The sequence below is a fragment of the Oncorhynchus mykiss genome, chromosome 13 (assembly GCF_013265735.2).
Source record: "Oncorhynchus mykiss isolate Arlee chromosome 13, USDA_OmykA_1.1, whole genome shotgun sequence".
NCBI classification, from domain to species: domain Eukaryota; kingdom Metazoa; phylum Chordata; class Actinopteri; order Salmoniformes; family Salmonidae; genus Oncorhynchus; species Oncorhynchus mykiss.
In genome coordinates, this window is record NC_048577.1 from 4,313,202 (window position 1) to 4,338,118 (window position 24,917).

Here is a 24,917-nt window from a genome sequence, read left to right on the forward strand (position 1 = left end):
AGTTAAGGCACAGAGGATAGACAGTATGACACAGTTACAAAGTTCAGAAACAGAGGATGGACAGTATAACACAGTTACAAAGTTCAGAAACAGAGGATGGACAGTATAACACAGTTACAAAGTTAAGGCACAGAGGATAGACAGTATGACACAGTTACAAAGTTCAGAAACAGAGGATGGACAGTATAACACAGTTACAAAGTTCAGAAACAGAGGATGGACAGTATAACACAGTTACAAAGTTAAGGCACAGAGGATAGACAGTATGACACAGTTACAAAGTTCAGGCACAGAGGATAGACAGTATGACACAGTTACAAAGTTCAGAAACAGAGGATGGACAGTATAACACAGTTACAAAGTTCAGAAACAGAGGATGGACAGTATAACACAGTTACAAAGTTAAGGCACAGAGGATAGACAGTATAACACAGTTACAAAGTTCAGGCACAGAGGATCGACAGTATAACACAGTTACAAAGTTAAGGCACAGATGATCGACAGTATAACACAGTTACAAAGTTAAGGCACAGAGGATGGACAGTATAACACAGTTACAAAGTTCAGGCACAGAGGATGGACAGTATATCAGGTATCAAATTAAAACTCCTCATACAAGGCCGGTAGCGAGGCTAGACAGTTCCACGCTCACAGTTCAACGATGAAAACAAACTGCGATGTAGGCTGATGGAATCATAAAAATGGTAGTCATGGTGATGTGGCTAATCAGTAACCTGAAACAAGCCGAAGCACCAGCTGTGGCATATGGAAATGGGGTGTTGTTTGTCTTAGTTAAATGCGTTCCCATTTGCTATAGTGTTATCTGTGACTGAATGTAGGCTAGTGTAAAACCATGCTATAGTGTTATCTGTGACTGAATGTAGGCTAGTGTTAAACCATGCTATAGTGTTATCTGTGACTGAATGTAGGCTAGTGTAAAACCATGCTATAGTGTTATCTGTGACTGAATGTAGGCTAGTGTAAAACCATGCTATAGTGTTATCTGTGACTGAATGTAGGCTAGTGTAAAACCATGCTATAGTGTTATCTGTGACTGAATGTAGGCTAGTGGAAAACCATGCTATAGTGTTATCTGTGACTGAATGTAGGCTAGTGGAAAAAACGTGAGAAGGACATGAGTATTTCCAGGGAAAAAGGCCAAGGACAGGAGTGTCTTCCTAAAAAAAAGGTACAGGAGGGCACAACAATGTAACATTTAAGATCACATCAGTATCATCACAACCGAATGAACGAACCCTTCGATAAAAAGGCAGATTATTTCATAAAATCTTAAATAAAATAGGTTGACGAAAGTTTAAAAGAAACATGTAACTGCCAGTCTCTTGTATAGAGTACAACTGGGGAGATGTGGTTAGTGTTCCGCATTAATTCTAGATTCTAATTCTATGGTTCTGGATCCCTGGGTTGAGAATGTCAACCTGTACCATGTGGTAGTTTGTACCAGGAAGTATACTGCACGTGGAACACAAGCAATAGAAGGTGACAGGACAGCATGTAGGCCAATAGGCTAGAACTGTAGGCTAAATATCAATACGTACCCTGGTTAAAACATTCAACGGTTGGTCACTTCCTTATTGTGCGGAACATGTCGTCGGACACATAAGTTGCATCCCAAATAACACCCTATTCTCTATATACTGCACTATAGGGCTCTGGTCTAAAGTAGTGCACTATATAGGGAATATGGTGCTATTTGGGAGACAACCTCAAAGGCACATTCACTGGCTGCCTGCCTGTCAGAGGCTGATAATCATACTGGTGGAAAGTACAGTGCATAGATACAATGTAGGGTTGGAGAACTACAGTAACTTTCCAAAACTTGACAGATTTTTCCAGAAATTCCAGTAGAAGATTCCTGGGTTTTCTGCTTATTCCCTCCCGATTCCAGGAATCTTACAACAGGAATTTCTGGAAAACTGGGGAATTTTCAGGAAGTTACAACCCTAATACAATGTCATCATCATGATCATCATAACAAATAGGATATCACATCAACATCCTGAACATACATGTATAATGGCACTACTAGGCTTTATCTTAATACACAGACTGTCTAGCCTGGTCCCAGATCTGTTTGTGCGGTCTTGCCAACATCTTTGGTCATTGTCGTGCCTTGGCATGCCAGATCTGGGATCAGGCTAGAGGGATAGCTGCAACACACAAATGGACCAGCAGTAGAGAGAGAAGAGGAAGGGTCCCTCATAGGACATACAGCAACAACTCCTCCTCCATACACTGACTGCTGCTGCAGAGAGAGACAGACAGAGGGGGTGGGGGGAGAGACACAGAGAGAGGGGGTGGGGAGAGAGAGAGAGAGACAAACAGACAGAGAGAGAGAGGGGGGGAGAGACACAGAGAGAGGGGGTGGGGAGAGAGAGAGAAACAGACAGAGAGAGAGAGAGAGAGAGACAGACAAAGAGAGAGAGAGAGACAGACAAAGAGAGAGAGAGAGAGAGAGAGAGAGAGAGCGAGAGAGAGAGATGGTAAATAAACAAAATACTATCAACCACACACATAATTATTATAATTAGGAGCATCTGACATATTGCCAATTCACCAGCATCTATCTCATCCAAAACCCAGACAGGAGACTGCAACAGGTGAGCGACTGGAGAAGAGAGGAGGAGGAGGAGACTGGAACAGGTGAGAGAGTGGAGAAGAGAGAGGGAGGGATAAGAGGAGACGAAGGTGTACATCCTTAGAACAGGCTGCAGGACTCTGGAGAGAGAAGGAGAAGAGGGGGAGAGTGGATAAAGGTGTCCTAGACTACCTCAGAACAGGCTGCAGGACTTAGAGGGGTGAGAAAGGAAGAGGATAGGAGACTGTGTACTAGGTTACCCCAGACCAGACTGCAGGACTTGGCAGAGAGAAGGAGAAGAAGAGGATAGGAGACTGTGTACTAGGTTACCTCAGACCAGACTGCAGGACTTGGCAGAGAGAAGGAGAAGAGGATAGGAGACTGTGTACTAGGTTACCTCAGACCAGACTGCAGGACTTGGCAGAGAGAAGGAGAAGAGGATAGGAGACTGTGTACTAGGTTACCACAGACCAGGCTGTAGGACTTGGCAGAGAGAAGGAGAAGAGGATAGGAGACTGTGTACTAGACTACCTCAGACCAGGCTGCAGGACTTGGCAGAGAGAAGGAGAAGATGATAGGAGACTGTGTACTAGGTTACCTCAGACCAGGCTGCAGGACTTAGCAGAGAGAAAGAGAAGAGGATAGGAGACTGTGTACTAGGTTACCTCAGACCAGACTGCAGGACTTGGCAGAGAGAAGGAGAAGAAGAGGATAGGAGACTGTGTACTAGACTACCTCAGACCAGACTGCAGGACTTGGCAGAGAGAAGGAGAAGAAGAGGATAGGAGACTGTGTACTAGGTTACCTCAGACCAGACTGCAGGACTTGGCAGAGAGAAGGAGAAGAGGATAGGAGACTGTGTACTAGGTTACCTCAGACCAGACTGCAGGACTTGGCAGAGAGAAGGAGAAGAGGATAGGAGACTGTGTACTAGACTACCTCAGACCAGGCTGCAGGACTTGGCAGAGAGAAGGAGAAGAAGAGGATAGGAGACTGTGTACTAGGTTACCTCAGACCAGACTGCAGGACTTGGCAGAGAGAAGGAGAAGAAGAGGATAGGAGACTGTGTACTAGGTTACCTCAGACCAGGCTGTAGGACTTGGCAGAAAGAGGTAATAATATATTTTTTGGGGGGGGTTAATATTTGTCCTGTTACACACGTGTGTAATGTAAATGTGTTTCTTGCATATCCCAACTCCCCCTGTGGGGTCACAACCAGGGTCACCATTGTACAGCACCCCTGGAGTAATTCGGGTTAAGTGCCTTGCTCAAGGGTACAGCGGCAGATTTGTCACCTTGTCGGCTCCGGTGTCCGAACCAGTGATCTTTTGGTTACTGGTCCAATGCTCTAACCTCGAGGCGACCTGCCGAGAAGAAGAGGAAGAAGAGGAGAGAGGACAAAGGTGTTCTAGGCTACCTCAGAACAGGCTGCAGGACTTGGGGGGTCTGAAGGGGTTGTCACTGGAGGGGACCCCCATCAGGAGAGGGTCCTGGTGAGCGTTCTGCAGACAGTAGTTCTTCAGGTCCACTGCAGCCTGAGACACCTGGGGGTTCATTATAATAATTATTAATTACAGAATACAAAAAGATATATGACTGGGACTGATGCATTATGGGGCGGCTTCCCAGACACAGATTAAACCTAGTCCTGAACTAGACAGTGATCTCAATGGAGAATGTCTATTAAAAGCTGTTATTAGTCGAGGACCAGGCTGAATCTGTGTCCGGGAAACGGCCCCTAGATACTATATACAGTGCCTTGCGAAAGTATTCGGCCCCCTTGAACTTTGCGACCTTTTGCCACATTTCAGGCTTCAAACATAAAGATATAAAACTGTATTTTTTGGTGAAGAATCAACAACAAGTGGGACACAATCATGAAGTGGAACGACATTTATTGGATATTTCAAACTTTTTTAACAAATCAAAAACTGAAAAATTGGGCGTGCAAAATTATTCAGCCCCCTTAAGTTAATACTTTGTAGCGCCACCTTTTGCTGCGATTACAGCTGTAAGTCGCTTGGGGTATGTCTCTATCAGTTTTGCACATCGAGAGACTGACATTTTTTCCCATTCCTCCTTGCAAAACAGCTCGAGCTCAGTGAGGTTGGATGGAGAGCATTTGTGAACAGCAGTTTTCAGTTCTTTCCACAGATTCTCAATTGGATTCAGGTCTGGACTTTGACTTGGCCATTCTAACACCTGGATATGTTTATTTTTGAACCATTCCATTGTAGATTTTGCTTTATGTTTTGGATCATTGTCTTGTTGGAAGACAAATCTCCGTCCCAGTCTCAGGTCTTTTACAGACTCCATCAGGTTTTCTTCCAGAATGCTCCTGTATTTGGCTCCATCCATCTTCCTATCAATTTTAACCATCTTCCCTGTCCCTGCTGAAGAAAAGCTGGCCCAAACCATGATGCTTGACAGTGGGGATGGTGTGTTCAGCTGTGTTGCTTTTACGCCAAACATAACGTTTTGCATTGTTGCCAAAAAGTTAAATTTTGGTTTCATCTGACCAGAGCACCTTCTTCCACAAAAATAATTTTGCACGCCCAATTTTTCAGTTTTTGATTTGTTAAAAAAGTATGAAATATCCAATAAATGTCGTTCCACTTCATGATTGTGTCCCACTTGTTGTTGATTCTTCACAAAAAAAATACAGTTTTATATCTTTATGTTTGAAGCCTGAAATGTGGCAGAAGGTCGCAAAGTTCAAGGGGGCCGAATACTTTCGCAAGGCACTGTATCTACCTCCATCCCTCCAGTATCCCCTTACCCCTATACATATCTACCTCCATCCCTCCAGTATCCCTGTCCCCTATACATATCTACCTCCATCCCTCCAGTATCCCTGCACATGTAAATATGTTATTGGAACTGACTTATTATATTTCCTGTATATAGAATGCTGACCTACATACTGTACTTTATCCTGTACTTCATATTTCTTATTTCACGTGTTTTTTTTCTAGTAATACATTGTTATTGATTATTGCATTGTCGGGTTTTGAGTTTACAAAAAAGGCATTTCACTGTTCTTTGTGCTTGTGACATTAAAACCTGTACCGCACTGGTGTTACTACACAGCCTCATTTCCATAGTAACAGATGTCAACACAGAAGTTTTGAATACATTTTCTAGTGACTAAACGACCGTTAGGCTACAGCTGGATTTCCAATGCAAAGAAGAGAGTACTTCATGCCCTGTACAGGAAGTAGCCTGCCCCATTCATAGATGCTAACTACTTTAGTGCTTATTGACAATAAGTGTCTTCTGACCAGGGGATCTTTGTTCGGAGCCCTGATGCTATAAACATGAAAACACATCGCTTGTGGTACCGTTCTGGAAACATAAGGAACGCATCAAGAGGCGTCACTACAGTCCCTGGTTCGATTCCAGGCTGTATCACATTTGGCCGTCATTGGGTGTCCCATAGTGCGGCGTACAATTTGCCCAGCATCGTGTGGGTTTGGCCGGGGTAGGCTGGCATTGTAAATAAGAATTTGTTCTTAAACTGACTCGCCTGGTTAAATAAAGGTTTAAATAAAAACATCTAATTTCAGCGAGAAATAAATGTTCAAAACAACATGTAAATGACTAGACGTCATAATAGAGTTACGGCTAGTGTTCCTCCATGGGCATATGTCCACGTTACAGCGCTTGTTTGAGGAAGACATAGCTAATTAGCACAGGTGGCGGCCTATCTAGCTGCTCCAAACACCTGTGCGTAACAATGCGAAGGGCTCCGCTTAGCATTGTAGCATTGCTTAGCAAGTGGATATTTGTCAAATCCGTCATGACTGATGTATTGTAAGAGACCCACACTGTGGTTACTAAAATCTGATTTAGATATATTTGGCTGTTTTCACTGCATAACATTTAGAAGTGGTTCCTTTTCAGGTTTAGAAGAAGTGACTGCTAAATGCTAACTCCCATTCGTATAAATTGGTAGCATAACTAGCTTACAGAAATCATTGGTGGTAGTCAGTCGTTAAACTAATGCAGTTGATTGGTGACGTGAACAAGTATTGGGGTTGACATCCATACAAGAATTACTCAGATTTAACCTCAACATAGTGTGAAATGCACATAGCCAAGGGGAGTGGTCCTGAGGGTGCTGCAGCACCCCCTGATAAATATTTTAACGGATCATTCATATTTCCCCCCCATCAAATTAGTGCACTAGGCCTTTTAGGCTACTCGTGTATGGGCTGAGGAAATACTGGTCAGCAGAGCGGGGAGAAATGCCGCCCCCTATGGCTACAATAAGATACACACGTCAATCATCGATTTCCTGAAACGGCTTTCGCAACCTATGCCCCTAGTCTTTAATGTCAGATAGAAATAATCTTTCAAATAAAACAAAATATACACCTACTGTAGACATAGCCCCTCCCCGCCCACTGTCTATGGCTACAGTAACTGTATATGTTATTTCAAATATTCTGAGAAAAGACAAGGGGCATATTAGCATAGATGCGATGATTATTGACGTTAAAACACAGCTTCAGAATTGTAGTTTACATACACAGAGCCAAATGTGGGCGAATGTAATGGCTGAAAACCCTACATGCGGAAAAGGGTTTTCGGGAGCTAGAAGTAGCCTAGCTACAGTAGAGAGAGGCAGTTATATGGCAAGTTTACTTAGAGAAAGAAAAAATGGCTTCGGAATATTACTAACCCGTGGGAATGTCAGTGAACTGACTCATCCAAGATAGGCCAACACTCAGACCCGACTTTCAATCTATTTCACTAGGCCACCGATGCAGGACCATGGACCTAAGACTGTCTCGATAGCAGGCAAAAGTTGATTGAATTATGAATTACTTTCCTATTTGATCGACGTTATTATTTTGGCTGTCAACAATTACTAGCCTACGGACAGTAGGCGACGATGTAGACTAGCCTACTGTTCAATAGACATTTGTAACATGACAACATTGATACAAGGTAGCAACATGTACAACTGTATTATACCTAACATGACAACTTCATAAAGCCACATTTGCATCATTGTAACTTCGTGTTTGCTACTTTGTGTCACGTCACTAGCCTACTCCAAGCGGCTACGCTGTCCCAGCGACAGGAGTGTCGTTAACAGCTCTTCCGTGTTAGTGTTGCTGCTACGATCCCGTTTACCTTGATCCTACGGACACTGGCCTCCAGCCGCAGCTGTTTCACTACTCTCTGAGCGACGACCAAGTTGCTGCTGGCGTTGTTGTTTGACATGTCGAGGGTCAGAAGAGTGAAAGTAGGTTAATCCTTACTAGGGCGACTGTGAGAGAAAGTGTCAAGAGTTTGTGAAAGCAGTCCGTCTGTCGTTCTCTCCCCGCCCACTCGACACAATGTTTCCTCAACCACATTCTAATTGGTTGTCGGTCAATCGATCACCTACCACGTTTACATTCACACTAACTATTTGATATTAAAACTGATTATGGGTGAAGGCCGAGTATGGCAATAGTCATGTAAACACCTTGCTCTTCTTATCGTAAATCGGCGTAAGGTCATGATCGAAGTAAGCATAAGTTAATTAAAACACCTGGGTTTCGGAGCAATTGAAACAAAAATATTAGGACACGTAAACAGCATAATCGCCGTAGCACCCGGTAGCAAGCTTCGCTCTAAACGCGAATGAGATGAGTTCGGAAAAAGTGAAAGTATTCATTTTAGAAACAATTTTCACATACAAACTTTGTCATTATATGTCCTAACTCAGAATCAAATAGTCTTCGCAAAGACAATATGGTCACTGCGGTAGAACGTTTATTTTGATTGGCGATTTTCTGCATTTATCAAAAGGCCCATCAGTAGCCTGATGTGGCCATATAAACTGGCTTATTAGGGAAATCGTTATTAATCGCAATTTTATTAATCTGACTATCCATAATATTATGGTGTGCATGTAACCACTTTGTAGTCTACGCAGTCTCTGATATGGTGTAATTGCTGAACGCAATTCGGGTTGTTTCTTCATGTGATCGTTTCTTGACATCAGGAAACGCCCATTGGTGCTTGTCTTTGGTCAGTTCCGATGATAATGAGAATGGCGGTTTCTCGACACAAATCATTTGTTTATATAACAGGTTAGGATAACTAACGTGGCAGGTTAGGCTTCACAACAGTGAGTAGGTTCGATTCATCTGGCCCGTTTTACACCAGCTGAGAGTTGATCGCATTCGATTTGGAACCTGGCTGCCTACCTGGCCTATGGCGAAGTCGGGTGAAAACAGATTACTTAATTAAGCTCGTGGATTGATGAGTACTATTGTGTGTTCCAATGCAAAAGTGATTGCTTTAAAAAAAAGTGATTAACTTAAACAGAACAGGGGGTAACGTTAGTCTCCTTTAGTCCATTATTGGGCTAGGAGCGATGACTTGTTGGAAGAAACCATTCTTCTACCTCGTTTTACACTTCGTCATTTACTTCTTGTTAGAGATATATTTAAACTTAAATGGCCCAAAATGCCAATCGGTGCAGCGGTCTAAGGCACTACATCTCAGTGCTAGAGGCATCCCTACAAGACCCTGGTTTGATTCCAGGCTGTATCACAACCGGCCGTGATTGGGAGTCTCATAGGGCGGTGCACAATCGTCCCTGGTCGTCCGGGTTTGGCCGGAGTAGGCTGTCATTGTCAATAGGAATTTGTCCTTAACTGACTTGCCTAGTTAAATAGAAAAATAAATACAAAATAAATAAAACGTGTGTGTGTGTGTATGAATATGTATGAATTGAAATAATAAAAATGTATGTGAATTTTTTTTAAATAAGAAATTGTTGTAGCAACTGCAGATGGCGCCATCATAGCCGACATGAAGAAATACCTGAATAAATAGGCTACCGTTTGAAGTCAAATGTTGTGTTTGTTTATTGACGTGACGGGAAACTCGCATGGTGTCCATTTGACACGGCTGGTCTGTCTATTAGCCTACATTAACCCCTGCTGGCGTAAACTGTGTACTGCAGCGCAAATAGACACTCATTAGACAATGACCATCATCATACAGAGTTATTTATTGACATCATCAAATCCCAGCATACACACACATCAACTCAGGTTTCGTTGGAACTTCGGTCTTCTCATGAAACGTCTGTAGCGTCCAAACCGTTTGGCCGACCACTCTATTGAAAGGGGAGACTCTCGCGACACGATGGTGGGTTCCATTTTGCTCTATGACCCCCACAGGCGTCATGGGTCTCGTCTGAAGGTCACCGATAATGGTAAAAATAATGAATGGAGGTAGTTCTGTACCTATCTAAAATAATGAATGGAGGTAGTTCTGTACCTATCCAAAATAATAAATGGAAGTATGGAGGTAGTTTTGTACCTATCCAAAAAAATGTTAAACACATATTTGCTGAGCATTCTTATTTCTACTAGATAAAGGACAGACAATTCAAAATTGTTTTCATTATGATTTTTTTTATACGGTCTTTTTTTTGCTATTTATTAATGTGTTATTCAATGTGTTTCTTTGGGCTATGGTAGTAAAGGCCAAATGAAATGTTTTATTAAATATTTGTAATTATTTTTTCGGGATATCTAAAGGGGTCCTAAAATTACAAATCAAAGAGCTAAATGATCTATGGTATGAACATGTTAAAACCATTCCATATGTCAGCTCAGAACCCCCCAACGGCTTAGACTCTTAGGAATGAACCTGTCTCCTCCCCTTCACCTTTAACCTGTCTCCTCCCCTTCACCTTTAACCTGTCTCCTCCCCTTCACCTTTAACCTGTCTCCTCCCCTTCATCTTTAACCTGTCTCCTCCCCTTCACCTTTAACCTGTCTCCTCCCCTTCACATTTAACCTGTCTCCTCCCCTTCATCTTTAACCTGTCTCCTCCCCTTCATTTTTAACCTGTCTCCTCCCCTTCACCTTTAACCTGTCTCCTCCCCTTCATCTTTAACCTGTCTCCTCCCCTTCACCTTTAACCTGTCTCCTCCCCTTCATCTTTAACCTGTCTCCTCCCCTTCATCTTTAACCTGTCTCCTCCCCTTCACCTTTAACCTGTCTCCTCCCCTTCACCTTTAACCCATCTCCTCCCCTTCACCTTTAACCTGTCTCCTCCCCTTCATCTTTAACCTGTCTCCTCCCCTTCATCTTTAACCTGTCTCCTCCCCTTCATCTTTAACCTGTCTCCTCCCCTTCATCTTTAACCTGTCTCCTCCCCTTCATCTTTAACCTGTCTCCTCCCCTTCACCTTTAACCTGTCTCCTCCCCTTCACCTTTAACCTGTCTCCTCCCCTTCACCTTTAACCTGTCTCCTCCCCTTCACCTTTAACCTGTCTCCTCCCCTTCATCTTTAACCTGTCTCCTCCCCTTCACCTTTAACCTGTCTTCTCCCCTTCACCTACACTGATTTGAAGTGGATTTAACAAGAGACATCAATAAGGGATCGTAGCTTTCACCTGGATTCACCTGGTCAGTCTGTCTTGGAAAGAGCAGGTGTTCCTAATGTTTTGTATACTCAGTGTAAGTGACAGAGTGAAAAGAAGGAAGCCTGTATAGAATAAAAATATACATTCCTGAGGCACTGAAGTAAAACTGCAAAACATGTTAATAAAGAAATTAACCTTATGTCCTGAATACAAAGCTTTATCTTTTGGAAAAATCCAACACATCACTTCATATTTTCAAGCATGGTGGTATGCTTGTCATTGGCAAGAATTAAGGATAAAAAAAAACGGAATATAGCTATAAGCACAGGCAGAATCCTAGAGGAAAACCTGGTACAATCTGCTTTCCAACAGACACTGGGTGACAAATTCACCTTCAGCAGGACAATAACCTAAAACACAAGGCCAAATCTACACCGAAGTTGCATACCAAGACGAGATTGAATGTTCTTGAGAGGCCCAGTTACAGTTTTGACTTAAATTGGCTTGAAAATCTATGGCAACACTTGAAAATGGCTGTCTAGAAATGATCAACAACCAACTTGACAGAGCTTGAAGACTTTTTAAATAACAATATGCAAATATTGTACAATCCAAGTGTGCAAAGCTCTTCGAGATTTACCCAGAAAGGCTCACAACTGTAATCGTGAAAGGTGATTCTAACACGTGTTGGTTTAGGTGGTTGAATACTTACAGTGCATTCGGTAAGTATTCAGACCCCTTCCCCTATTCCACATTTTGATACGTCACAGCCTTATTCTAAAGGTGATAAAAATTCATTGTATTCCTCGTCAATCTGCAAACAATATCACATAACGACAAAGTGAGAACACGTTTTTAGAAGTTTTTGCAAATGTTTAAAAAATGACAACTGAAATACCTTATTTACAAAATAGACCGCTGTGCCATCCGGGAGAAAGTCATTAGATTTGAGATTCAACACATGAAGAAAGATTATTAAAAGGACAATTACTCCACTTTTCAACCTCATATTCATTATCTCCAGCACGATGTCATTATCGATGTACAGTGTGGAACGAGATTATTACCCTTGATAAAAGATGATCAATTATGACTGTATAAAATAAATAATTCAAATACTGTGCTATATTGTATGATATTTTTTTTTTTTTTGGGGGGGGGGGGATTATGTAAGGGATTAACGCAGACGTTCTGTATATTACCTCGGAATAATGGATGACGCAGCGGGACGACGTGGAGCCGAGTTTGATTACAAGATGTCCCGATATCTTATTTGTTCTGGAGATAATGAAAATGAGGTCGAAAATTGGTGGACTTGCCCGTTAATTATTGAATTAATAAAAAAGTATTTGTACGTCTGCTGTTGTTGTGTTGTGATGATGCAGACTTCTACCAGTGTTTCTGGGGTAATACTGACACCTACTGGTTCATCATCGTCTTGACTGATCCCAAAGAGAAAGAACTAAGCTATAGCAATAGTACACTACATGCCCAGTACATTATTCACACATTAATACATTAATACATATATTTATCATTTATATTTTATTAACACTATTAAATTACTGCACATACAAAGCATTTTAGAGCAATAGGATGAAATGATTTTATAGCTGCAGTTTAAACTAGAAGGAGATGTTTGTGTTGATATAATCACAACTAGATGTCCATTTATTTTCACGTTACAAACATTAGTGGCCAGCACATACACTTTCTGGCCTCAAGCCTTAGTTAAAGGTTCAACAATGAAATTGTGTTGGTTCAAATAGAAATGTTTTCCCAATTATCCTAGTCGTAAGAAAAATATAATTATTTGTAACTGGATGTATGAAAGATATTAAATATGAACTGGCTTGGTTTAGGACATAAATGATGTATAGGTGAGATAGGTTTATGAACTTTACATTAATCATTTAGATAACTGGATTCATTGTTTAGGATACAGGAAGCATGACAAGTTCAATCTTCATTTTGGGACCCTGAAAGTCAAAAACAAATACACTATTAGTTATTTAGTTACTTAGTTACCTGAGTGTCCATCACTGACATCAACATCATTTGTTTGATTGACATCTATTATTGGTTTTGATTGATAAGAGGTCGTACTCACAGGTGATTGGTCCGATGGTGAGGGGTTCGAGGGGGACAGAGGGGGTGACAGAGCGGTATTTCCTTTTGGTGCACATCTGAGGAGAGAGATGAAAAGGAGTCAGAGAGATCAGATACTGAGACAGAGAGACCAGAGCGAGTCAGAGAGACCAAACACTGAGACAGAGAGACCAGACACTGAGACAGAGAGACGGGAAGGAGTCAGAGAGATCAGACACTGAGACAGAGAGACGAGAAGGAGTCAAAGAGACCAGACACTGAGACAGAGAGACGAGGTGTCAGAGAGACCAGACACTGAGACAGAGAGACGGGAAGGAGTCAGAGAGACCAGACACTGAGACAGAGAGACGAGAAGGTGTCAGAGAGACCAGACACTGAGACAGAGAGACGAGGAGTCAGAGAGACCAGACACTGAGACAGAGAGACGGGAAGGAGTCAGAGAGACCAGACACTGAGACAGAGAGGCCAGAGAGAGTCAGAGAGACCAGACACTGAGACAGAGAGACGAGGAGTCAGAGAGACCAGATACTGAGACAGAGAGACGAGACGGAGTCAGAGAGACCAGACACTGAGACAGAGAGACGAGGAGTCAGAGAGACCAGACACTGAGACAGAGAGACGGGACGGAGTCAGAGAGACCAGATACTGAGACAGAGAGACTCAGGAGAGTCAGAAACCACCACACACAAACTGTGTGAGACCAGAGAGAGACCACAAACTGAGTGAGACCAGAGAGAGACCACAAACTGAGTGAGACCAGAGAGAGACCACAAACTGAGTGAGACCAGAGAGAGACCACATACTGAGTGAGACCAGAGAGAGACCACAAACTGAGTAAGACCCGTGAGAGACCACAGACTGATTGAGACCAGAGAGAGACCAGAGACAGAGTGGATGAGTCAGCGGGAAAGATGCAGGACTCACTGGAGTGCAGGAGGAGCTCCTCTGGTCACACAGGCTGAGTCTGCAGTGCAGGAAGACGTCCCGGTAGTCCCCCTGGTACAGGAACAGCAGAGCAGAGAAGCGAGCCCTGAGAGACGAGCCGCTCTCCTCCACCCTCACCTGACGGAATTCAGTCGGACATCTAGGAAACAGGGAGGATCATGGGTTTAGGTTAGATAACGCAACAAAATACACAAACATTAGGGTTCGTTTCCCAGACACAGAATAAGCCTGATCCTGGAGTAAAAAGCATTCTCAATGGAGAAGCTACATGTAAAGTGATAGTCCAGGACCCGACTAAATCTGTGTCTGGGAAAACCTCCTCCATATGTTCCCTGAGTATAAACCAAGACACCTGCACACATACTTGTTCTGAATGATGTAGTATCGCATGATGTCTTTAGGGTCGGGGGATTGCGTGGCATAGCAGTCCTCCAGAACGACCACGAAACGCTCCGTCTCGGACTCCTCTACGGACACGCCCACGTGCAGCACGGAACCCACCGGCAAGGTGACTCCGCCCGCTGGGTAAGCCTTTGTGAAGTCGTCGCTGTGGTACAGAGTCATGTTGGAGCCCACTCTGGAGCCCTTACCGACTCTGGAACCCTTCAGCCTGTCAAATGGGCCAATGGGAGGTTTGGTTTTGTTAGATTCCAAATAAACAGAGTAGAAAACTCAGGGATGTTTAGTAAAGCTGAAACCAAGTTTATTCACCACTGGGTCATACAGCAGCATGACAACGACATGTTTCCACTAGTGGTAGTATATATAGACCCCAATGTGGGTGGAGCATCCTCCTTCCCTCTAAACATGACATGTTACCACCAGTGGTAGTATATATATATATAGACCCCAATGTGGATGGAGCATCCTCCTTCCCTCTAAACATGACATGTTTCCACCAGTGGTAGTATATATATATATAGACCCCAATGTGGATGGAGCATCCTCCTTCCCTCTAAACATGACATGTTACCACCAGTGGTAGTATATATATATATAGACCCCAATGTGGATGGAGCATCCTCCTTCCCTCTAAACATGACATGTTTCCACTAGTGGTAGTATATATAGACCCCAATTTCGGATGGAGCATCCTCCTTCCCTCTAAACATGACATGTTACCACCAGTGGTAGTATATATATATATAGACCCCAATGTGGATGGAGCATCCTCCTTCCCTCTAAACATGACATGTTACCACCAGTGGTAGTATGTATATATAGACCCCAATGTGGATGGAGCATCCTCCTTCCCTCTAAACATGACATGTTACCACTAGTGGTAGTATATAGACCCCAATGTGGATGGAGCATCCTCCTTCCCTCTAAACATGACATGTTTCCACTAGTGGTAGTATATAGACCCCAATGTGGATGGAGCATCCTCCTTCCCTCTAAACATGACATGTTTCCACTAGTGGTAGTATATATATATAGACCCCAATGTGGATGGAGCATCCTCCTTCCCTCTAAACATGACATGTTTCCACTAGTGGTAGTATATATATATAGACCCCAATGTGGATGGAGCATCCTCCTTCCCTCTAAACATTACATGTTTCCACTAGTGGTAGTATATATATATAGACCCCAATGTGGATGGAGCATCCTCCTTCCCTCTAAACATGACATGTTTCCACTAGTGGTAGTATATATCTATAGACCCCAATGTGGATGGAGCATCCTCCTTCCCTCTAAACATGACATGTTACCACCAGTGGTAGTATATATAGACCCCAATGTGGGTGGAGCATCCTCCTTCCCTCTAAACATGACATGTTTCCACTAGTGGTAGTATATATATAGACCCCAATGTGGATGGAGCATCCTCCTTCCCTCTAAACATGACATGTTTCCACTAGTGGTAGTATATATAGACCCCAATGTGGATGGAGCATCCTCCTTCCCTCTAAACATGACATGTTACCACTAGTGGTAGTATATAGACCCCAATGTGGATGGAGCATCCTCCTTCCCTCTAAACATGACATGTTACCACCAGTGGTAGTATGTATATATAGACCCCAATGTGGATGGAGCATCCTCCTTCCCTCTAAACATGACATGTTTCCACTAGTGGTAGTATATATATATATATATAGACCCCAATGTGGATGGAGCATCCTCCTTCCCTCTAAACATGACATGTTTCCACTAGTGGTAGTATATATATATAGACCAAATGTGGATGGAGCATCCTCCTTCCCTCTTAACATGACATGTTACCACCAGTGGTAGTATATATAGACCCCAATGTGGGTGGAGCATCCTCCTTCCCTCTAAACATGACATGTTTCCACTAGTGGTAGTATATATATAGACCCCAATGTGGATGGAGCATCCTCCTTCCCTCTAAACATGACATGTTACCACCAGTGGTAGTATATATATATATAGACCCCAATGTGGATGGAGCATCCTCCTTCCCTCTAAACATGACATGTTTCCACCAGTGGTAGTATATATATATATAGACCCCAATGTGGATGGAGCATCCTCCTTCCCTCTAAACATGACATGTTTCCACCAGTGGTAGTATATATATATATATAGACCCCAATGTGGATGGAGCATCCTCCTTCCCTCTAAACATGACATGTTTCCACCAGTGGTAGTATATATATATATAGACCCCAATGTGGATGGAGCATCCTCCTTCCCTCTAAACATGACATGTTTCCACTAGTGGTAGTATATATATATATAGACCCCAATGTGGATGGAGCATCCTCCTTCCCTCTAAACATGACATGTTTCCACTAGTGGTAGTATATATATATATATAGACCCCAATGTGGATGGAGCATCCTCCTTCCCTCTAAACATGACATGTTTCCACTAGTGGTAGTATATATATATATATAGACCCCAATGTGGATGGAGCATCCTCCTTCCCTCTAAACATGACATGTTTCCACTAGTGGTAGTATATAGACCCCAATGTGGATGGAGCATCCTCCTCCCCTCTAAACATGACATGTTTCCACTAGTGGTAGTATATAGACCCCAATGTGGATGGAGCATCCTCCTTCCCTCTAAACATGACATGTTTCCACTAGTGGTAGTATATAGACCCCAATGTGGATGGAGCATCCTCCTTCCCTCTAAACATGACATGTTTCCACTAGTGGTAGTATATATATATATATAGACCCCAATGTGGATGGAGCATCCTCCTCCCCTCTAAACATGACATGTTTCCACTAGTGGTAGTATATAGACCCCAATGTGGATGGAGCATCCTCCTTCCCTCTAAACATGACATGTTTCCACTAGTGGTAGTATATATATATATATATAGACCCCAATGTGGATGGAGCATCCTCCTTCCCTCTAAACATGACATGTTTCCACTAGTGGTAGTATATAGACTCCAATGTGGATGGAGCATCCTCCTTCCCTCTAAACATGACATGTTTCCACTAGTGGTAGTATATATATAGACCCCAATGTGGATGGAGCATCCTCCTTCCCTCTAAACATGACATGTTTCCACTAGTGGTAGTATATATATAGACCCCAATGTGGATGGAGCATCCTCCTTCCCTCTAAACATGACATGTTACCACTAGTGGTAGTATATATATAGACCCCAATGTGGATGGAGCATCCTCCTTCCCTCTAAACATGACATGTTTCCACTAGTGGTAGTATATATATATAGACCCCAATGTGGATGGAGCATCCTCCTTCCCTCTAAACATGACATGTTTCCACTAGTGGTAGTATATATAGACCCCAATGTGGGTGGAGCATCCTCCTTCCCTCTTAACATGACATGTTTCCACTAGTGGTAGTATATATATATATATAGACCCCAATGTGGGTGGAGCATCCTCCTTCCCTCTAAACATGACATGTTTCCACTAGTGGTAGTATATATATAGACCCCAATGTGGGTGGAGCATCCTCCTTCCCTCTAAACATGACATGTTACCACCAGTGGTAGTATATATAGACCCCAATGTGGATGGAGCATCCTCCTTCCCTCTAAACATGACATGTTTCCACTAGTGGTAGTATATATAGACCCCAATGTGGATGGAGCATCCTCCTTCCCTCTAAACATGACATGTTTCCACTAGTGGTAGTATATATATATATATAGACCCCAATGTGGGTTGAGCATCCTCCTTCCCTCTAAACATGACATGTTTCCACTAGTGGTAGTATATATAGACCCCAATGTGGATGGAGCATCCTCCTTCCCTCTAAACATGACATGTTTCCACTAGTGGTAGTATATAGACCCCAATGTGGATGGAGCATCTTCCTTCCCTCTAAACATTACATGTTTCATGTTTTGTTTATTGTTAGGCAGGAAGTTAAGTGATGCAGGCAATAAACTGTTCCTTCTCCCTTAACATGACTTGACCTCCATTCCTCACTAACCCACATCTCTCCATCCTTATCAGTTCCTGCCACCATGTGATTGCCTTTCCTTTACTCAATACATTCCAAGCTTAACTGCCTCCACCACAAACATTCCTCCTACAGATAACCATTAACATCTGGTGTAGAAACCTGACTATGGTATTCAATATTTGAGGTTTAGGAGTCAGAGCCCATCAGTTAAGAGATGCAGTCAGAGATGGTGAAGGACAAACAAAGTGCCTTGGGTGAGAAATGTACTTTACAGGCTCAGTAAAAATGAATCGTTAATATTATTATTTATAATAATTATAATTATAATTAAAATAGTTCTAATAAAAATAATAAATACACATTATTGTTGAAACACTTTTCAAGACAAGACACCCAAAGTCACTTTAGATAGGCAAGATAAGACATTATTATTATTATAGTTTTAACACCATTATACAGCCAGCTTCAACTGAGTATCTTGGTGGAACAACCAGAACAACCAGTAGTGTGATGAGTGGACAGAGGAGGAGATAAACTCTTAACTAGTTACCTAAAGGATCATCAAGAACCACGGGTTTGGAGTATAAACTGTCTACGCATTAACAGAATACTGACAGTCCGACATGTGTTAGTCTGCATTAACAGAATACTGACAGTCCGACATGTGTTCGCCTGCATTAACAGAATACTGACAGTCCGACATGTGTTAGTCTGCATTAACAGAATACTGACAGTCCGACATGTGTTCGCCTGCATTAACAGAATACTGACAGTCCGACATGTGTTAGCCTGCATTAACAGAATACTGACAGTCCGACATGTGTTCGCCTGCATTAACAGAATACTGACAGTCCGACATGTGTTCGCCTGCATTAACAGAATACTGACAGTCCGACATGTGTTAGCCTGCATTAACAGGATACTGACAGTCCGACATGTGTTAGCCTGCATTAACAGAATACTGACAGTCCGACATGTGTTAGCCTGCATTAACAGAATACTGACAGTCCGACATGTGTTCGCCTGCATTGTGTTACATTGTGCTACATTATATTACATTGTGTTACAGGGTTTGGATTTAGAAGTGGGAGGGGCATAATTATTATCGTTTTTAAATCCAGTCGTAAAAACACTCCAAACAGCCTCCCCGACGGCTCGGAGGCGTCCGCATGGTCCTAAAGTCCACCGCTGCCTCGTATTGTATCACATTCCAATGATAAAACTGGTCAAAGTTGCGCCCCTGTTGTGTTACATTGTCCATGTTTTACAGTGTTTACTGTAACGTCACGTCTCCACTTACGACAGGTAGGGTTTGATGGCCACATCCAGGCTGGTCTCTGATTCCAGAGGGTAGGCACAGGAGAAAGGCACGCTCACGGGTCGGCTGAAGGACACGTCGGGAACGTGGTAGATGAATAAACTGTTGGAAAAGATGGCGTCAGTTCCGTTTGTCTGGTGAAAGGGGGAAAAGGGAAGAAGATTAGAAGCCAGGAGAGGACCTCTCACCAGTTCTCACAATAATATCATTCTTGGACTATTGTATTTCAGTTCATCTGTTCATCATTTTCTGTTGATGGCAACATGTCTCCCAGCAAGTGTTCTCTGTTGAACATTTTGGGGAGGAACGGGGTGAACGGGTCTGTTCTCACCTCCAGAGTGTTTCCGCAGGCGCCCTCCTTGCGCTCCACCTGGTACCATACCATGCCGCCACGCTCTTCGTGAGCGTTACACCAGGGGTCGGCCAGGTTAGCGGTGGTGGCGTCCAGACCAGCGGCCTCGAGGTTAGTCCTGTTGAGACCCACCTGTACCAGGCTCCGCCCACACACTACCTCTGGGTGCAGCAAAACAGGCTGATCTGTAAGAGAGGAAGAGAGAGACAGAGGGATGAGAAACAGGCTGATCTGTAAGAGAGGAAGAGAGAGACAGAGGGATGAGAAACAAGCTGATCTGTAAGAGAGGAAGAGAGAGACAAGAGGGATGAGAAACAGGCTGATCTGTAAGAGAGGAAGAGAGAGACAGAGGGATGAGAAACAAGCTGATCTGTAAGAGAGGAAGAGAGAGACAAGAGGGATGAGAAACAGGCTGATCTGTAAAAGAGGAAGAGAGAGACAAGAGGGATGAGAAACAGGCTGATCTGTAAAAGAGGAAGAGAGAGACAAGAGGGATGGGAAACAGGCTGATCTGTAAGAGAGGAAGAGAGAGACAGAGGAATGAGAAAAGAAAGAAAGAGTGTTATTCAAGAACCCCAATTGAAAAGAAGGAATTACAAATTCTCACATGCACTCTTAGAAAAAGTTATTTCAAAATGGTTCTTTGGCTGTTTCCATAGGATAACCCTTTTTGTTTCCAGGTCGAACCCTCTAGGGAAGGGGTTCAACTTGGAACCCAATAGGGTTCTACCTGGAACCAAAAAAGGGTTCTTCAAACGGTTCTCTTATGGGGACAGCCGAAGAACCCTTTTAGGTTCTAGAGAGCACCTGTTTTTCTAAGAGAGTACATAGGTCCTCAAGCAGGTGTTTTCTGAGAACTCACCTGGCCTCTCACACCGCCAAGTGACTCCATAGGTCCTCAAGCAGGTGTTTTCTGAGAACTCACCTGGCCTCTCACACCCCCAAGTGACCCCATCGGTGCTCAAGCAGGTGTTTTCTGAGAACTCACCTGGCCTCTCACACCGCCAAGTGACCCCATTGGTGCTCACGCAGGTCTCCCCCTCTCTGCAGGCACCACACATTGCTTTTGGCGTAGTCGTGGCAACCTGTGACTGTGTTGTTGTTGTGGTGCGATTGTTGTCTACTGGTGTTTTTGTCGAGGTGACAACATCTACTGGTGATTTTGTCGAGGTGACAACATCTACTGGTGATTTTGTCGTAGTGGTGATATTTATGGATGTTTGTGTTGTCGTGGTGATCTTAATAGGTGTTTGTGTTGTCATGGTGATCTTAATAGGTGTTTGTGTTGTCATGGTGATCTTAACAGGTGTTTGTGTTGTTGTGGTGTCTTTTACAGGTGCATTTGTTGTCTTCGTGACCTTTACAGGGGTTTGTGTTGTCGTGTTGACCTTTACAGGGGCTTTTGTTGTTGTGGTTGTTGTTGTTGTGGTGGTTGTTGTTGTGGTTGTTGTTGTGACTGGTTTTGGTGTTGTGGTGGGAGCTGACACATCTGGAACAAGGAGTTAAACAGGAGACACAGTTATGAGGGAACATTCATCACTCATGTTTTGAAAGAACTAGTATGCTGGTATTACCAGAATCATACAATACGCCTGTATGAATGAATGGATGAATATGCTGAGTACTGTTGATATCTCGACCATAAGAAGAACATCATGGTGTATATAACCAGCTGGTGAATGACTAAGCAGTAAACAGTTTATAAATACAATAACTTCAATTCAAAAGGCAGAACAACGTCAACAAGCCCCACTCAGAACTTGGCAAAGCAGGAGGCAAAACCTTACATGCACAATAGGCGAAGTAGCACCCGGGAGGCATGACGAACTTGTACACAAAGTAGTTCCCAGGGCATGCCTTGACGTGGATGGGCTGAGACTGCACCCAGCAGCAGTCCCCATTGAAGCTGGCGCACACTGCACTCTGGACAATTTCATCCACTTGCTGGGGGGGAGGAAACGCCAGCCACAAGGGAGCCTGGGTGCCGCACTTGAAGGAATCCACGCACTTGTCCGGCATGGACACGCTCTGGTTGCCGATGAACATGCGGTAATAGCCGTCCCAGCGGACGTTGCGGTCACAGTGCTTGTTGCCCACGTGGTTGTTGGTGGAACGCCAGGCGTCGTTCAGGACCGTGTAGATCTTACAGGGGTTGGAGCACTGCTGGATGCCGTCGACCGTGATGCAGTCCTCCCCGTCGGCGCACTCGTTGAAGCCGCAGCTGAACCGGACATGGGCAAGGTTGGTGTTGGAGGTGGGGTAGGAGCGGCGGACACGGCGAGGGGCGTGGTGGTCGGCGGCGGCGGTGTGGCCAGGTAAACAGATGAGGCCGTCTCCGGAGAAGCCCTTCTTACAGGTGCATGTGATGTCACCTGCCATGGCGAAGGTGCGGCAGACGGCTTGTTCGTGACACACCTCGCAGCTGGTGACAATCGTACCTGTGGGAATTTGGGAATATATGGGTTCATCGTCTTTTTAGGTTGAGGTATCATGATACACCTGAATTGTTTTGATGCCTCCATTTTAAGGTTCTGAGACTAAAGAGCAGAGAAGATACAGAAGTCAGTTGTGTGGTGGGTTATTTAAGCAATAAGGCATGAATATATGTACATGGCCAATATATCACAGCTAAGGGCTGTTCTTAGGCATGATGCATACCACAAACCCCAGTTGCCTTATTGCTATTATAAACTGGTTACCAATTAAATTAGAGGAGTAAAAATATATGGTCTGATATACCACGGCTTTCATCCAATCAGCATTCAGGGCTCGAACCACCCAGTTTATAAATACTATTAAACTCTATAAAAATACTCAGTAAATACAATACTTAATACATAATACATGTATCCCTATACTGTCTAACCAAATATATTTGATCTCTTAATATGGCAGACACTCATTGAGAAAATCTATTTTTACAAATTATATATTGTCTGTTATATATAGTATTCATTATGTAATATATATTATGGACACACCTACTCATTCAAGGGTCTATCTTCTGTATACCACCCCTACCTTGTCACAACACAACTGATTAGCTGATACGCATTGAGAAGGAAAGAAATTCCACAAATGAACTTTTAACAAGGTACACCTGTTCATTGAAATGCATTCCAGGTGACTACCTAATGAAGCTGGTTGAGAGAATGCCAAGAGTGTGCAAATGTGTCATCAAGGCAAAGGGTGGCTACTTTGAAGAATCAAATATATAAACTATATTTTGATTTGTTTAAACACTTTTTTTTGGTTACTACATGATTGCATATGTGTTATTTCATAGTTTTGATGTCTTCACTATTATTCTACAATGTAGAAAATAGCAAAAATAAAGAAAAACCCTTGAATGAGTTCAAACTTTGGACTGGTACTGTAAATATTTTGATGTATTCAATATATAGTATATATGTGTGTACCTGAGGTATGTCCAGCTGTTGATGTATTAAATATATAGTATATATGTGTGTACCTGAGGTATGTCCAGCTGTTGATGTATTAAATATGTAGTATATATGTGTGTACCTGAGGTATGTCCAGCGCTGGACAGAACCAGTAGAGGCACCAGCAGAGCCACCAGGATCATCCTCATCAACACTAGTTACTTCTACAGGGGCAGAAACGGGGAACACAACCTGAAGGAAAATACACTTATTATATTCATCCACACTTTATCCACAATTTACATCCACTGGAAAGTCAGGCACGTTTAAATGCACGTTTGACTTGATTTAATTTGACTGTATCTATACAGGTGATCCTATGGTGATAAAACACATTTTATTTTCTGTCACAAGGCTGCAATAAACCACATTAGAAAACATCTAATACATTAATAGATATTAAGCATGGACACACATTCTCTGGAGGGTATTATAACAACACATCTAATACAATAATAGATATTAAGCATGGACACACATTCTCTGGAGGGTATTATAACAACACATCTAATACAATAATAGATATTAAGCATGGACACACATTCTCTGGAGGGTATTATAACAACACATCTAATACAATAATAGATATTAAGCATGGACACACATTCTCTGAAGGGTATTATAACAACACATCTAATACAATAATAGATATTAAGCATGGACACACATTCTCTGAAGGGTATTATAACATTTCAAACTCAGTGCAGATATATTAATTTCACCAAACCAAAAATAACTTTGTTTAACCAGACAGGATGAATAGTGATCTGAGAGAAGTACTGACTTACCAAATGTTGATGCTGACTGCTGGAACCACCTGTAAACGAGGCATTTATACACTGGTTATCTGGGAGGGGGGGAAGCAGGTCACATTGTGCAATATTCCCAGGGACAATACCTTAGTCTGGGTCCCAGTCTGTTCAGCTCTCATTCCACTCCTTGCCACTCCTTGTCATGATAAACTGTTTGGCAATGACACAGAGGACATGGAGTGAAATGTCAGCCGAAACTGACTGGATTTCAGACTAACAATAGGTGTGGAAGAGGTTCAATGACAACTATCACTGTTCATACGCAAGGAATGCAACAATCGCCTGATCACCATGGAAACCTGGGCTGTGATTAAGCTAAAGTCTATATGCTCTGTTGGGTGGCATGTCGATTAAATTGGATGTTTTCAAACGAATTAAACAAACTTAAAAGAAATCTCCAAAACCTTAAATCAACAGTACAGGTGTGGTGACTGATGGGTGGCATTAGGTCAACACCATATGATATATGAGGTGATTCATGTCTCACACTACAATAACACAGAGAACAATTTAACATTTGGCTGACTTCTTACCCCCAAGACATGCTAACCTCTCACCATTACAATAACAGGGAGGTTAGCATTATAT

The 24,917-nt window shown here is 42.9% G+C and overlaps 2 protein-coding genes across 3 annotated transcripts in view; both read right to left on the bottom strand.

Annotated features, from left to right (window-relative positions):
- Positions 1–8,078, bottom strand: part of LOC118938151 (guanine nucleotide-binding protein G(I)/G(S)/G(O) subunit gamma-5-like) — an 8,158-nt gene extending 80 nt beyond the window's left edge. The window contains exons 1-3 of one of the 2 annotated variants that reach the window (XM_036939906.1): positions 7,742–8,078; positions 4,017–4,143; positions 1–2,263 (exon numbers count right to left, since the gene is read on the bottom strand). The exon at positions 1–2,263 is cut by the window's left edge and continues 80 nt beyond it. In XM_036939906.1, coding sequence (XP_036795801.1) covers positions 4,018–4,143; positions 7,742–7,831 — 216 coding nt within the window. In that variant the 5' untranslated portion in view covers positions 7,832–8,078 and the 3' untranslated portion in view covers positions 1–2,263; position 4,017. Of the gene's footprint in view, positions 2,267–4,016; positions 4,144–7,741 lie in introns of both variants that reach the window. The other variant, XM_036939904.1, reaches the window with a different exon arrangement.
- Positions 8,079–12,570: 4,492 nt separating this feature from the next.
- On the bottom strand, positions 12,571–24,459 carry LOC110519427 (pancreatic secretory granule membrane major glycoprotein GP2-like). The gene is made up of 10 exons (XM_036939907.1): positions 24,306–24,459; positions 23,600–23,709; positions 21,862–22,512; positions 21,063–21,563; positions 20,054–20,259; positions 19,705–19,856; positions 14,404–14,649; positions 14,019–14,178; positions 13,096–13,171; positions 12,571–12,964 (listed from the first exon to the last, which is right to left on the bottom strand). The coding sequence occupies exons 2-10, from the start codon at positions 23,664–23,666 to the stop codon at positions 12,945–12,947; spliced, it is 2,079 nt and encodes a 692-aa protein (XP_036795802.1). The 5' UTR covers positions 23,667–23,709; positions 24,306–24,459; the 3' UTR covers positions 12,571–12,944.
- Positions 24,460–24,917: the final 458 nt, after the last annotated feature.

Coding starts and splice junctions, on each gene's coding strand:
- LOC110519427 (XM_036939907.1), bottom strand. CDS start 23,666: ATGAGGATGATCCTGGTGGCTCTGCTGGTGCCTCTACTGGTTCTGTCC. Junction 22,513..23,599: donor CAGCGCTGGACATACCTCAG/GTACACACATAT, acceptor AAATTCCCACAG/GTACGATTGTCACCAGCTGC. Junction 21,564..21,861: donor CTACTTCGCCTATTGTGCAT/GTAAGGTTTTGC, acceptor TCCTTGTTCCAG/ATGTGTCAGCTCCCACCACA.